The sequence below is a fragment of the Chiloscyllium punctatum genome, chromosome 2, assembly GCF_047496795.1.
Source record: "Chiloscyllium punctatum isolate Juve2018m chromosome 2, sChiPun1.3, whole genome shotgun sequence".
In the NCBI taxonomy this organism is placed as follows: Eukaryota; Metazoa; Chordata; class Chondrichthyes; order Orectolobiformes; family Hemiscylliidae; genus Chiloscyllium; species Chiloscyllium punctatum.
Genome location: NC_092740.1, coordinates 34400022 through 34416235, shown reverse-complemented (window position 1 = coordinate 34416235; position 16214 = coordinate 34400022). Strand labels below are relative to the sequence as shown.

The window sequence follows — 16214 nt, the reverse complement described above, 5'->3', positions numbered from 1 at the left end:
TTCTCAGTGTCTTTTGTTTGTGTCCATATTTCCCTGTCACTCATCTCACTATATAGGTTCCCATCCTCCTACCACTCTCATTTAAACACTCCCAGACCACACTAACAAATATATCCCCTAGGATATCAGTCTGGTCCCATCCAGGTGCAACCCAGCATATACTAGGTGATATGTCCCTGAGAACATGTCCCAATACCCCAGGAATTCGAAACAGCCATATGTTCATCTGGTACATTATGCCATTTCTACTCATAGAGTCATGGAGTTATACAGTACAGAAAAGGCCCTTCAGACCATCAAGTCCACACTGGCACAACTACTACTAAAGGTGTGCTAATCCTAATTTACTTGAATGTTATGATATTTCAAGTGCTCATCCAAATTACTTTTTAGAGGTTGTAAGGTTTCTGGCCTCCACTACCTTCCGACAGTGCATTCCAGATTCTCACCACTCTCTGAGTGAAAAACAAGTTTGCAGATGACACCAAGATTGGTTGAGTGGTTTATAGTGAATAAGATATTTGTAGGTTTCAGGAAGCTATAGATGGGTTGGTGAGTTGGGCAGAACAATGGAGATGGTACTTAACCCTAATTAAGTGCAAAGTGATGCACTTTGGAAGAAGAAACAAATGAGGGAATCCCCTTTGAACTCCTGCCCTTTACCGTAAAACTCTGCCCCTTTGTGATTGACCCCTCAACCGAGGGGAACAGCTGCTCTCTATTCACCCTGTCTATACCTCTCATAATCTTACACACCTCAATCATATCCCCCCTTCAGCCTACTGTGCTCTAAAGAAAATGATCCAAGTCCATCTAGTCTCTCCTTATAGCTCAATTTCTCCATCTCACCAAACATCCTGGTGTATGTCCCCCTGCTCCCTCTGGTGCTATTACGTCCTTCCCATCGTGAGGGAACCATACTACACACAGTACCCCAGGTGTAGCCTAATCAATTTTCTGGACAACTCCTTGCTCTCTCTCTCTCTCTCTCTCTCTCTATGCCATGACTGATGAAAGCAAGTGTCCCATAAGCCTTCTCAACTATCTTATTAAAGTGCTCTGCCAACTTCAGGGATCCATGAATAATTAACCCCAAGCTCCCTCTATTCCTCTTAGCTACCCAGTATCCTGCCATTCATTAAATATTCCCTCATTTGTTTCTTCTTCCAAAGTGCATCACCTTGCACTTAATTAGGGTTAAGTACCATCTCCATTGCTCTGCCCATCTCACCAACCCGTCTATAGCTTTCTGAAACCTACAACCGTCTTATTCACTATAAACTACGCTACTAATCTTGGTGTCATCTGCAATCTTGTTTAATACTTCCCCCCACATTTTCATATGTATGATTTATATATATATAAAACACCAGCCTCTATTCACTCAAACAGCCTTCTATCATTACGCTTTGTGACCTGTTACTAAGCCAGTTTCTGATCCATCTCACCAGATTTCCCTGATTTCTATGTAATTTAACCTTGTCAAACAGTCTCTCATGTGGGATTTTGTCAAAAGCTTTGCTAAAATCCATATAAACTACATCAACTGAACTTCTTTCATCCACACACTTGATCACATTTTCAAAAAATGTTAAACAAATTTGTTAGGCATGACCTCCTGCCAACAAAGCTATGCTGATTATCCAAAATTAACCCATGCCTATCCAAGTGGATATTAATTCTTTCCTTCAGAATTTTCTATTACCACTGACATGAGACTCACCAGTCTGTAATTTCCCAGTTCATCTCTACCAACCTTTTTGAAAGGTGGAGCCCCATTAGCCATCCTCAGTGCTCTGGCACTTCCCCCGTGGTCAGAGAGAAATTATAAATTTGCATCAGAGCCCCTGCAATTTCTTGCCTCACCTCCCACAACAGCCTGGGATGCAATTCATCCAGGCTAAGGGATTTTTCTTTTTTAAGCCTGACAGAACCTCCAATACCTCCCTATTTTCCCTATGTCAAACTGTGCAAGTTCCTCACAATCCCTTTTCCTGAATTCCCTACCTACACTTTCCTTGTCCAGAGTGAAGACTGAGGAGAAGTGTCCATTCAACAATCTTCCAATATCCTGTGGCTTTCCACACAGGTTGTCACCTTGGTCCGTTTTGAGCCCTACTCTTCCACTGGTTAACCACTTCATTTTAATAAAATATCTTAGGATTCTCCCGAATCCTGTTCACAAGTCCTTTTTCATGTGCCCTTTTTGTTTTTCAAATTGCTTCCTTAAGTTTCCTCTTGCACTTCCTACATTCCTCTAGGGCCACAGCTGAATCACTTCCTTTGGACTTTCTAAAAGCCTTGCTCTTCTTCCTCATTCCGTCCTGAACTGTTCAAGACATCCAGGGTTCTCTGAACTTACGGCTGCTACATTTCCCCTTAAAGGGTACATGTTGGAACTGTATTCTCCCCAACTCCTTTTTGAATGCCCCACAATGCTCTGCTGTAGACTTACCCACAAGGTTCTCAATCAACTATGACCAAATCTGCTGTATTTTAATAAACAGTGCCTTCTCTCAATCCAAATCCATCTTTTGCAGGCCATCTTTTTCCTCGTCCATAACAAATTTAAACCACACTGTGTTTTGTTTGCAAATACTAAGATGTTTCCCATTACCACATCGAATACTTGTCTGGCTTCTTTCCTGAGAACCAGATCCAGCACTGCATCGTCTCTTGTTGGAACTTATATGTACTGATATAAAAATACTCCCATGAACATTTCAAGAAATCTAAACCCTTAACACTATGACTAGCTCAATTCATGTTGGGAAAGCTGAAATCCCTTAAATACCCCATTATTACCTTTACAACTGTGAATGTCTACATAGTTGCTCTTCTATTTCCCTCTGATTGTTTGGGGATCTATAACACATTCCCAGTAAGGTGCCCCCTTAACATTCCTAAGTTCTAACGATAAAGCCTCGTTTGAGGATGTTTCTAAGGTATCATCTCTCCTTACTGCAGTAATTGACTACTGTAATACTGCTACATCACCACCTTTTTAACACCCTCCGCTGTCTCACCTAACGATCCTTTGTACCAGAATGTTGAGTTACCAGTTTTGCCCTTAACCACATTTCTGTAATGGCAACAATGTGACACTTGAATGTGTCAATCCATGCCTTTAACCCATCAGTCTTACCAATACACTTTTAGCATTAAAGACCATCCAGCCTTGCCTTACTGTCTTGACATTCAATATAGTTGAACAGACTCTGACTTGTAGCATGATGTGTCTCTATTTCATTGATATTCTGTGTCCCCTCCCCCTGCACCAGCAAACCTACTTGCAAGGATATGGTCCCAGTGTGGTTCAGGTGCACACCGTCCAATTGTACAAGTTCCAACTTCCCCAAACAGTCCCAGTGATCCAGGAATCTAAAACCCTCCCCCTTCCACCATCTCTTGAGTCATGCATTCATGTGTCCCATTTTCTTACTTCTAAACTCGCCGGCACCTGGCACCAATAGTAATCCAGAGATTGCAACCACTAAGGTCCCCGTTTTTTAATCTACTGACTAGTTCCCTGAATTATTAATGCAAGATCTCATTCCTCACTTTGGCCATATCGTTGGTACCATCCTGTACCATGACCTCTAACTCATCACCCTCCCATTCATGATGCCCTGCATTGTTCAATGACATTCCTGAGGCAATACAACATCCTAGAGTCTGACTCTGACTCACGTGGCACTGGAAGCAATCTCAAGATCAATATCTTTAAGGTCCTGTTTTTTAACTTGCTGTCTAACTCCCAATGTTCTATTTTTAGGACTTCATCACTTCTCTGGCCTGTGTTATTTCTAATGATGTGGAGGATTGACTAATAGAAATGAGATGTTTTCAGGCTGGCAAGATGTGATAGTTGGTGTGCCAAAGGGGCCTCAGATATTTTCAATTTGACTTAGATAAAGGCACCAAATGTAAATGTTTCTAATCAACCTGTTAAGATATATTATAACACACATCTGGAGTAGGTGTGGCTTCCTAACTCGGAGGTAGGGACACTACCACTGTGCCACAACAACCTTGAGAACAATCACATTGCATGATTGCTAATTTTGCTGATGATACAAAGATAGGTAGGAAGGCATGTTATGTGACAGACATAAATTGTCTAAAAAGGGTTGATAGGTTAAATGAGTGGGCAAACTTTTACCTCATGAGGGAAGTTTGGACAGACTACATCTATATCCATTTTAGTTTAAATAGTGAAAAGTGACCTTACCGAAGCATCTAAGATCCTGAGAGGATTGAGAGTGAATGCTGAAAAGATGTTCACTAATGGTGTACAGACTAGATTTGGAGACACAGTTTAAAAATAAGAAGTCTCTCATTTAAGACAGTGATGAGAACTACTTTTCTTCCCTGAGGGGGCCAGGAGTTTTTCAAACTTCTCTTCCCCACACAATGGTGGAGGCGAGTCATTGCAGTCCTAAGGTAGAGGTAGACAGATTCTTAGCTAAAAAGGAGTCAAAGGCTATTGGGGTGGGCAGAAATGTGAATGTGAGGCCACAATTAGATCAGTTGTTCTGTGAATGAGAGCTGTGAATGCTCAGTCATTGAACTTATTCAAGATAAAGAATATATTTTTGGATCCTTAAGGAATTAATAAATAATGGGATAATGTGGTAGCATAGAATGAAACCTATCTGTAAGGGAGATGATGGCATAACAGAGCTATCACAAGTCATCCAGAATTTGGGACTAGTTTTCTAAAGACCTGGATTTGAATCTCACAAGGGCAAAATCTGGAATAATTGAATTGAATAAAAAGATGGCCTAATGGTGACCATGTAAACACTGGAGATTGTCACTTAAAACACCTAGTTCACTAATGCACTTTCTGGAGTGCAATCTGCTATCCTTACTTGGTCTACAGCAATATGGCTGACTCCATTAGGGATGGCCAACAAATGCTGCAGTTATGTCCACATCCCACGAACAAATATTACAAAGATTTAAGGTGCAAGTTCAACCATGAATGTATGAAATGGTAGGGAAGGCTTACGGGGTCAATTGGCATTCTCCTGCTCGTATATATGCTCTTATACTGTATTCTTCATAATCTTAAAATTGGAGTTAAGCTATTCTGGAGCACAATTATGAAGCACAATGTTTACACAATGAATTGCAGAAGTATGGAATTCTCCCAAAGGGCAGTGGAAGCTTAAGTTTAAGACAAGAATCCAGAGATAGACAAATGCATCTCAATGGATAAATGAATAGGAAGGGTTGAGAGGCCAAGTGTTAGCAAATGGGACTAGATTAGGTTAGGATATCTGGTCGGCATGGATGAGTTGGACCGAAAGGTCTGTTTCTGTGCTGTAGATCTCTATGACTCCATGATTTCCAAATATCTGTTAAACAAATGTATCAAGAAATATGAGCAAAGGTATGGAAATGAATGTGGTGTACATATTAGCCATGATCAATTAAGCAACAGCCCTGCCTAGCAGTTATTGGCTATGCTTTCATATAGGGTAGATACAGTGAGGACACCCAAGAAATTGCAGAAATTAGAGTTAGTTGGACTTTTGGCTTGAGTCTACAACTATGTATAATTTGTAAAATAATATTTTTGCATGATGACATCAGCATCTTGCAATTGAGTTTTCATTTTTGATTTTTACAGGAATTACATGCTAAATTTGGCCTAGAAAACAAACCTTTCTTCCGCCGTCAAATGACTTTTAATTTTCCAGCTGATGAGGTGAAATCTACATACTACAAAGATGTACATAAGTATATTCCTGCTCCTGATCCCAATGAGTTCAAGGTATGCAACTAATTTTACAACATTACATACTACTTACGTGAATCAAAGTAACAACAATAAAAATTATTTGTCATTAAAGCATTCTTATATTGCATAATAGACCACAGGGTCAGGAAAATGATATTTTAACTCAATTATATACATAACTGAGCTTACAAATGTTGTGTTTCATTTACTTTGGAACAGGTTTCTCTTATACATGGATCCTACACCTTTCATCATTGCTTGCAAGACGATGAAAACGACAGAGAATGGGGTGCTCCGTACCGTTGTTTGCAAGTCGTCATCTCCTGGTACTACTTACAGGGTTACATTGACACACCCGTACCTCTGATTCCAGAGATGCAAGAAGTATGACAACCCTGTAAATTATTATCTTTTTGTCTTTACTCTTGTCTGGGATGTGGGTACCACTGCTCAGGTCATCATTACTGCCATTGAACCGATTGATTCTCTGGGACATTTCACAGGGCAATTAAGAGTCAATTACATTGTCTAGAGTCACATGCGGACTAGACCAGGTAAAGATGGCAGGGGTGAGGAGAAATTTCTTCACATGGAAGGTTGTGAATTTGTGGAATTCTTTACTGCAGAAGGCAGTTGAGGCACAGAATTACATATATTCAAGACTGAGATAGATTTTTAATCAGTAAGTGAATCAAGGAATTAGAAAAAAAGCAGCAAAGTGGAATTGGGGATTATCAAATTAGCCATGATTTCATTGAACACATGTTTTTTACCAAGTGGAGGAGGATCATCGGAGGCAGAAGAAGGGGTCCTCAGAGGGAGTGTGGGAGTTTTTGTCAAAGAAGAGGCACACCTTTACCAAGTGGAAGAGGAAGATTTGAGGCAGGAGAAGGGGTCCCTTTTACCAAGTGGAGGACATTTCCAAATCCAGGGGTGGCCTGACACCTGGATGGGCCCCAGCTATGCCTCCTCTTTGTCACCTATGTCAACCAGGTACCTAGCTGAAAATGTGTTGCTGGAAAAGTGCAGGTCAGGCAGCATCCAAGGAGCAGGAGAATCGATGTTTCGGGCATGAGCCCTTCTTCAGGACCTCCAGTACCTACACAGGCACTGTGCCCCAACTCTTCCGCTGTTACATCGATCACTGTATCGGTGCAGTGTCCTGCACCCAGGCTGAACTGGAGCAGTTCATTGACTTTGCCCATAACTTCCACCTTGCCCACAAATTCACTTGGTCCATCTTGGACACCTCCCTCCCTTCCATTTCCATCTCCGGTGATAGTCTCCAGACGGACATTTACTATAAACTCACAGACTCCCATAACTACACATCCTTTCACCCAGCATCCTGCAAGAACTCCATCCTATTCTCCCAATTCCTCTGCCTCCACCGCATCTGCTCGGACAAGGTGACATTCCATGTCCGAGCAACCCAGATGTCCACCTATTTCGAACAATGTGCTTTTCTTCCCTCTGTCATCCAGACACCTCCATTCCCCGTTCCACTGGTCTAAACAGCCCCCCCCAAAAGCAATAAAGACAGAGTCCCCCTTGTACTCACCTACCACCCCACCAATCTCCGCATCCAACATATCATCCTTAAACACTTCCACCAAATCTAACTAGACCACACCGCCAAAAACATCTTTCCTCCCCCACCCCCTCTGCTTTCCACAAGGACCGATCTCTGCAACAGTTGTTGGTTTGCACCACTCTCTCCACCGAAACCACCCCACCCCCACCCCCGCCAGTACCTTCCCCTGTAAATGGAAAAGATGCAAAACCTGCTGGTATACCACCCCCCTCACTTCCATCCAGGGCCCCAAGCAGTCCTTTCATGTGAGAAAGAGGATCACCTGCCTCTCTTCCAACCTAGCTTACTGCGTCAGGTGTTCCTGGTGTGGTCTTCTCTACATCAGGGATACCAAATGTAGACTTAGGGAATGGTTCACTGAGCATTTCAGCTGGGCCCACAGGGCCTCTCAATCATTGCCCACCGACATGACCATGCTGGGCCTCCTTCATTGCCACAACAAACCAAACTGCAAATTTGCAGGAATAACACCTCACCTTCCACCTGGGCAGCCTGCAGCCTGAAGGACACAATATTGGGTTCTCCAATTTCTGATAACCTCCCTTCCCAGCCCCTCCTCCTCCCTTCCACTTCTCTCAGTCACCTACTGGATTCATTCCTCACATTTACCAACCAGGTCGTACCCACTGCCTGTCTTCACCTTTCCCCACTTCACCACCCTGCTCCTGCCATCCCCTTTATCTGCAGCTCCCCCACACCCTCCCCCAAGTCCTAGCGAAGGGTTACACCTGAAACATCAACTTCTGCACCTTCTGATGCTGCATGGCTTGTTGTGCTCTTCCAGCCTCTTCCCTGTCTACTTATGATCTCATTGAAGGCAGAACAGACTTGATGGACTGAAAGACCTAGTTCTGCCCCTTTTTCTCATGATTTTATCATTGATAGTAGATTTACTCACAGGATGCACTCTTATAGATCTCTGTCTTCTGAACTGTATATCCAGTGTTTCAGTCTTCCCTTTATACATGTTTATTTTAACCCAAAACTTCTGGCCCAGAAGTAGGGACACTACCTCTGCATCACAAAACATAATCATCAGGGTTGAATAAACACTAAATCAAATTAATGAAATGACTAAAAGACAATCTCCTAAAGGGACACTGTAATGAACATCAAGTTGTCAAAGAAAATCTACAACTTTGTTTTGAGGGGAGATGGTGTACTGCAGCCCTTGCAATAGCCACTGGTCATGGATGGCCTCAGTTGTGTCATTGGACACCGCACACTCCCTCTCCATGACCACCTGGGTGTGTCTGGTCTAATGCCTTTGTTAATGGCCTGCTGTATGATGGTCACCTAGACCAGGCCCAAAAGCAGACCCATGAGGAGTTCCTCTGGTTTGCCTGTGTTCCTCTGCACTGGGTGAACAAAGATTAAAGCTTGGCGCTGACATTCAGCCAAAGATTTAGGTGCAGTCCTTCAGGTAACTGTATCACAATTCATATATGTGTAGAACATAGATTTCTCAAAGTGATATAAAACACAGGCATCCTGGATATCCATGAACCATTATAACCTCCTCCTGCTGTGTACGTTACCCTCCAGGTCATTCTCCAATGGTCTATGCACCATGCCTCTATGGTGCTCCTTTTTGTGCTCCCCTCTCATTGCTGTTGGGATTTTCAGATTTTCAGGGCTATTTTAAAAACACAGCTGTACATCAAATCAAGTGCTAGCAGTCTGGAGTTGCCCTTCAAACTGTTTATATTATGATGAGAATCAAAAACAGGATCTTTTGAAGAGAGGGGGAATGGTTGACATTCATTGCAAATGCAAGTGCATAATTATAAGTATATTGCTGCTTAGCAACCAAGCTCCATACATAATCTGTCCTTAGCATCATCACATCTCAGAACCTTGTCTAAAGGAAAACTACTCTTTCCCCAATACACAGTGTAGCCTAATATTTTCTTATTGTTCACTATGGGAACATCACGTACTAGAAATACTTTCAATAGTAAAAATGTTTGTCTTCATTCAACGATATAAATGCAAATAAAAACAAACAAAAGCCCATACTTACTTGTGGGAACAGACTTTCAGGCACCACCAAACTTTCATTCAATGCGTGAACATTGCACCTAGTTCACCTCTACTAGAACCAGCTGTTACTCCTCCAGCTCTCAGAGTCCATCACATCCTCTCTTTGCTTCTTTCAGTTATGCACAGCATAGCTTGATCAGATTATGCAGTTCATTTTGACTGATGTTGAATGCAAACCACCCCGTTGACACATCCAAGCAATGAAACTTCATCCCCAACAGGCCTATCTTCTGCACAATGACCCTGTTAGGAGCATGGCTGAATTATAACTATACAATGTCTCAGTCAGGAGATTGTGTAATACAGTTACCAGCCAGGATTGCAAAGGGTAACCTTGTCTCCCAGTAACCAACCTTGCAATGTATCAGGACCTTGAAATGAAGAAAATAACAGTTCTTAAGGATATAGTAGCTCCCAGGTACTTGGCACAGACTGTCCAGATGTGATACTGATGATCACAGATCACTTGCCCGTCAATGGCACAGAATGCTTTCCTATTCATGAAGTCAGCTGTGTTATGATATGGTAATCTCAAATTGATGTGTGTATATCAATCATACCCTGTACCTGGGAAATGGCAGCTATGTTGCCAAAGTCCACGTCCTGGGTGACAGCACTGATCTCATCACAGTGAAATGAGATGAAACAATGTAATTTGGGAAAAACTGCATCCCTCACATCCTTGACACATCTGTGGGACAAGGATAGTGAAGTCTCACACAGATCCCCAGTGGATCATTGGAAGCAGCAAGTTGCGTAAAAGTTTAGTATGCATCACCTTTAATGACCATCCATTCAAGATTGCCACCCACTCCTTATGTCTCCAGTATATTTGGTATAGTTCTATAACTGTGTCCTGGAACACCCTAAGCCTATAGTGAAACTGCACTGTGCTCACCTGGTATTGATAGATTCTGGACCTCCTGTAAACACTGCACATGCTGAGCCGCCCTTCAGCTGTGTATTTTTTGTGTAGAGGCTGTTCAGTAGATGTTGGGGATTGCTGCTGATCTTGGGCTTGCTGGCATATCTTGTTTTCTTCCACTTCTCTACATCTTCGTGGCACTGCAACATGATCTTGGAATTGCTTAAGTATTGAACCTAAACTGATCACACAGGAACTGCTAAGAATAGGTCTGAACTTTGTGGATTCCTATGGCGAGTCACAATATACCTTTGGAGAGATTAAATATCCCTTTGCATATGATACAAAACACCTTTTAGGGATCAGGAGTCCTTTATGTGCTCAAGAGAATCTGTTTTCACTTACAGAGTCTTTATCCTGTGCAATTCTCTTCCCTAAATTAATTAATTCATTCTAGTCTTAACTCAATACATTCTTATTAACCAAGGAAAACAAGCTTTATGGAGAGTTAAGACCACAACTAGATCAGCCATGATCTTATTGAATAGCAGAAAGGCAGATGAACCTCCAACTGCTCTTAAGTCTAGATTAGAGTGGTGATGGAAAAGCACAGTAGGTCAGGCAGCATCCGAGGAGCAGGAAAATCGACGTTTCGGGCACGACTTTTGCCCGAAACGTCGATTTTCCTGCTCCTTGGATGCTGTCTGACCTGCTGTGCTTTTCCAGCACCACTCTAATCAAGACTCTGGTTTCCAGCATCTGCAGTCCTCACTTTTACCTAGTCCAACTGCTTTTAAGCCATTTGTTCCAGAAAGCTTCTCATATGAGTAAAAAATAAAGGATTGGCCAAGATTTTCAGTTTGTCAGAGAGGTGTTGTGACTTGGAAAAACAGGAACAAATCCTTAGAAATCTAAGTCATGCCCCTGAACATGGGAATTTCCCATTTTTGTGGGTACAAATGTAGAACTGGCTCAGAATTCATGCTTGCATGGATTACGGAGACAGCTGGCCATTTAAATCATTAGCTGGCTATGATTTTAGTGAGACATAGTTTTAGTCTGAGAACCCATGATTTTTGTGTCTGAAAGCAGAAGTGTGTACATTATACCATGTTACACACTGGCCTGAAGCTCATGTTTTTAACTGGATAGTCAGAATACTCTTGGCAATAGAGAGTTCCCCCTTTGGATCTAGTACAAGAGCTCATATTTGAGGCAAGTAAGGTTCTATGTGGTAGAGATAAGGCACCTTTCAGGAGAGCTCAGCCTTTAGCACAGGTAAAGTGCCTTTTTGGGAGAAGTCAGGACCTTTTTGGGATTTTTGAAAATAGAGATACTTGTGAATAAGAAGTGCAGAAACATAGTGGGACAATCAAGTTGTCCAAGCTGGCAATGAACAGTCTTTCAAAGAGATTTTTGAGACTATAAATGCATTTAAAATTTCAGTTTGTTCAGAATTAAAATTTAAAAATTACATGATTTTAATAAAAAGATTAGTTTCTATTTCAATCTGTATGTTAACATTAGTCTGAGGATCCCCAAAATTGGACACTTTAACATAGGACTATTAATGTTTGTTGCACTTGAATGAAATATTTAATTTTATAATGTTTTATACAGGTGAAGGAATTTAAAGGTAGTAAATGTGTTTTATGAATTAGATTTTATTTCTCAGTATATTAAAAGCTGCAATAAATTTATATAATAGAAACTTGTTTTTTCCTTATCTGTGCATGGGTCCTGAGGTCTGCTCATCATGAATACTAGGTGAGTTGGCATGATAGGTGAAAGGACAAAGGACACCAGATAAGAGACATGGGTTGGTATGAGTTACAATTAAGTTGGCATATAGATAATAAAGAGCCAAGGGTTTAGGATGGAGATTTGTGTAGGAACATTATGTTTGGGTATAGGATATTAGGTGGCAAAGAGGGTATGAAGATTATGGGGCTGAGTACCAGGTATCAGGTGGAAATGGAGAATAGAGTTGGATATGGGGATGGGTACATAGGCATAGGTTGGCATGCAGACTGTTAGGGAACATAGAAATGGGTGCAGGTCTAGGATAGCATGGGTTGGCATGGGATGGGACAAGGGTAGTGAGGGGGATTGGGTGGTGGTAAGGGGAATGGAGGCAGGTGGGAAGGTTTATGTTTTAATCTTTATTTCTTATCACTTCTGTAGTGGCTTCCAGTAGAACCACTTCAGATCAACAGAAACATGCCTTTACACACCTCAACTAGTTTTTCATGAATTTTGTGGAAGGATCATAAAACAGTTGTATGACTTCTTTTGCATATTTAATTTAAACCATTGCTGATTTCAGATGGTTACTCGGAATACCTAGAAGCACTGAGGAGTACAATGGTAGCAGTGACTCTGTGCAGATTAGGTGCAGAACCCCACACTAAGCAATTGGCAAAAACTGCATCAACTTTTGTGTGAAGTAAGGAAAATTCTGTATGCCCACTGATTTCTTCAATATGGTCCATTCAAATGTCAGGATAATATTTCAGGCCCACCAGGTTCAATTAAAATTGACTCGCAGTCTACAAATTGAAAAGATCAAATCAATGCTTTCACTTGTATCTTTAAGTCTAGGTCTAAGTACTTCCCTGAGAAATTAATAAAGTTCAAACCGTGAACGCATGATGATTTCTGCTCATTTTTATGATGCAATTACCAGGATTGCTACTTTTAAAACGGCTTTCCTTTTGCATTTTCAGATCTTAATAAAAATTGACGAAGATTACGCGAGAGTTGTGAATGAAAATGCATGGCTTAAATCTGATGAGATGCTAGCAATATTAAAATATTTTAATATTTCATGTAAAACCACAGATATCCGGTAAGAAAAATAGGATCTAAAACTGTAATAGGTGTTGTGTTTAGACTTCCTGGTAGCAGTTCTGAAGTACTAGATTGCATCATTGCAGACATTATGCAAGTGTGTAATAAATATAGAGACATATTAATGAGGAATTTTTACTTTACAGTAGATTGGGAGAGGCAGACAAATCCCTCTCAGAAAAGTAGTGAGTTTGTTGGAGTGTGCCCAGGTTAGTTCCCTACATCAAAATTCCAGGATGCAAAAAAGGGACAAGCAATATTGGATTAAGTGATAAGTAATGAGTCAGCTTTAATTAGTAACCTAATTTTGCATAAATATTTATCAAATAGTCATCATCACATGATCGAGTTCACAGCAGCATTTGAAAGTGAACAGCACAAATCGGTTACTTGATTTTAGATTTTGGTGAGGCTACTTTAAAGCAATGAGACAGACTGTCCACAGTAAGCAGGGGAGGTCTATGGGTAAAATGGGTAAAAAAAAAGATGAAAAACAGTGGAGAACATTTGAAGAAACATTTAACCACAATACAGAACCATTTCATAGTCCTGAGAGAGAAAAACTCCACTTCACAGAAAAAAGAAACAGCCTTGGACAACTGAAGACAGCAAAAGGGACAGCATAAAACTAAAATAAACAGTTGACAAAAATGCAAAAACAGCAACGATTCTGCTGAATGGGAAAGATAAAATGACCAGCAAAGGGACACAAAACAGCTTATTAGAGCTACAAAAATGAGATTATGAAAAGAAACTTGCAAGAGGCATTAAAATTAATCAAAAGAAATTTTATCATTACATAAAGTGAAAATTCGTAGTCAAGTTGGGGACTCAATGAGCCAAATTCTTTCCTCACTGTAGAGATTCTATGACTCTAGAGGTTTTCTAGTACTCTCTTCCATAACTGTTAGTTGATGTTAAATCAGTGGTTAAATTTAAATCTGAGATACATAATTTTTTTTGTTAAGCAAAGTTATTAAGGGATATGGGCCATATGGAAGTATAGAGTGTTATGTAGACCAGCTATGATTTCACTGAATGGCAGACAGTCTCAAGAAGCTGAATGGCCTACTCCTGTTCCTGTGCTCCCATGAACCGAAATATGATGACCCTAAATTATGCTCTGATCTGTCTTTCAACGTAAACCAGAATGCAAATGGTTAGAAACAGCTGCAGGTTATTGTGCACAGTTAAGGGATTTGTCTAAAAATACCAGTTCAATGTCCAAACTTTGGTATGCTTGCAACCGAGTGCAAGATTTCTAATTGTACAGAATTATGATAGTAAAGCCTTAGAGAGGATAAAGGAAGTAGGAGTATACTTAAGAGGGAAACCAGGAAGGCAAAAAGGGGACATGAGATAGCTTTGGCAAATAGAATTAAGGAGAATCCAAAGGGGTTTTACAAATACATTAAGGACAAAGAGGGTAACTAGGGAGAGAGTAGGGCCCCTCAAAGATCAGCAGGTCAGGCAGCATCCAAGGAGCAGGAGAATCGACGTTTCGGGCATGAGCCCTTCTTCAGGAATGAGGAAAGTGTGTCCAGCAGGCGAAGATAAAAGGTAGGGAGGAGGGACTTGGGGGAGGGGCGTTGGAAATGCGATAGGTGGAAGGAGGTCAAGGTGAGGGTGATAGGCCAGAGTGGGGGTGGGGGCAGAGAGGTCAGGAAGAAGATTGCAGGTTAGGAAGGCGGTGCTGAGTTCGAGGGATTTGACTGAGACAAGGTGGGGGGAGGGGAAATGAGGAAACTGGAGAAATCTGAGTTCATCCCTTGTGGTTGGAGGGTTCCTAGGCGGAAGATGAGGCGCTCTACCTCCAACCGTCATGTTGCTATGGTCTGGCGATGGAGGAGTCCAAGGACCTGCATGTCCTTGGTGGAGTGGGAGGGGGAGTTGAAGTGTTGAGCCACGGGTGGTTGGGTTGGTTGGTCCGGGTGTCCCAGAGGTGTTCTCTGAAACGTTCGCAAGTAGGCGGCCTGTCTCCCCAACATAGAGGAGGCCACATCGGGTGCAGCGGATGTAATAAATGATGTGTGTGGAGATGCAGGTGAATTTGTAGCGGATATGGAAGGATCCCTTGGGGCCTTGGAGGGAAGTCCTTGGATATCTTGAAACGCATAAAGTGGATAAATCCCCAGGACCTGATCAGGTGTACCCTAGAACTCTGTGGGAAGCTAGAGAAGTGATTGCTGGGCCTCTTGCTGAGATATTTGTATCATCGATAGTCACAGGTGAGGTGCCAGAAGACTGGAGGTTGGCTAACGTGGTGCCACTGTTTAAGAAGGGTGTTAAGGAAAAGCCAGGGAACTATAGACCGGTGAGCCGGACCTCGGTGGTGAGCAAGCTGTTGGAGGGAATCCTGAGGGACAGGATGTACATTTATTTGGAAAGGCAGGGATTGATTAGGAATTGTCAACATGGCTTTGTGCGGGGGAAATCATTGTCTCACAAACTTGATTGAGTTTTTTGAAGAAGTAACAAAGAGGATTGATGAGGGCAGAGCAGTAGATGTGATCTATATGAACTTCAGTAAGGGGTTTGACAAGGTTCCCCATGGGAGACTGATTAGCAAGGTTAGATCTCACGGAATACAGGGAGAACTAGCATTTGGATACAGAACTGGCTCAAAGGTAGAAGACAGAGGGTGATGGTGGAAGGTCGTTTTTCAGACTGGAGGCCTGTGACCAGTGGAGTGCCACAAGGATCGGTGCTGGGTCTTCTACCTTTTGTCATTTACATAAATGTTTTGGATGTGAGCATAAGAGGTACAGTAAGTAAGTAATGTAAAACCAGAATTATTTCATAAATCAGTCAGTTGGGTATTATCTGGGGCCTTTTATTTTACTGCTGTCCTTTTGTTTTTTGGATTGGGGTTGACTATACCTGTGGTTAAGATGTGTGGGGGGGATGGGCATCTATTATTAACTCTCAGAATGTAAATAACAGGGTTTCCTCATCTGTGAATTGCCTGGGTGGGTTACTCTTCGGAGAGTGGGTGTGGACTTGTTGGGCCAAAGGGCCTGTTTTCATACTGTAGGTAATCTAATCTAAAAACAAAACTAACCACTACATTTAAATTAAGCAATAACCCAAATAGCCCCCAGTTCACTAGAGAT

At 41.7% G+C, this 16214-nt stretch overlaps 1 protein-coding gene across 1 annotated transcript in view; it reads left to right on the top strand.

The window, feature by feature from the left end:
- Positions 1-16214, top strand: part of LOC140492255 (ufm1-specific protease 2-like) — a 60643-nt gene that overhangs the window by 20504 nt on the left and 23925 nt on the right. The window contains exons 7-9 of the mRNA XM_072591189.1: positions 5639-5782; positions 5969-6133; positions 12978-13099. Of these exons, the coding sequence (XP_072447290.1) occupies positions 5639-5782; positions 5969-6133; positions 12978-13099 (431 nt within the window). The remainder of the gene's footprint in view (positions 1-5638; positions 5783-5968; positions 6134-12977; positions 13100-16214) is intronic.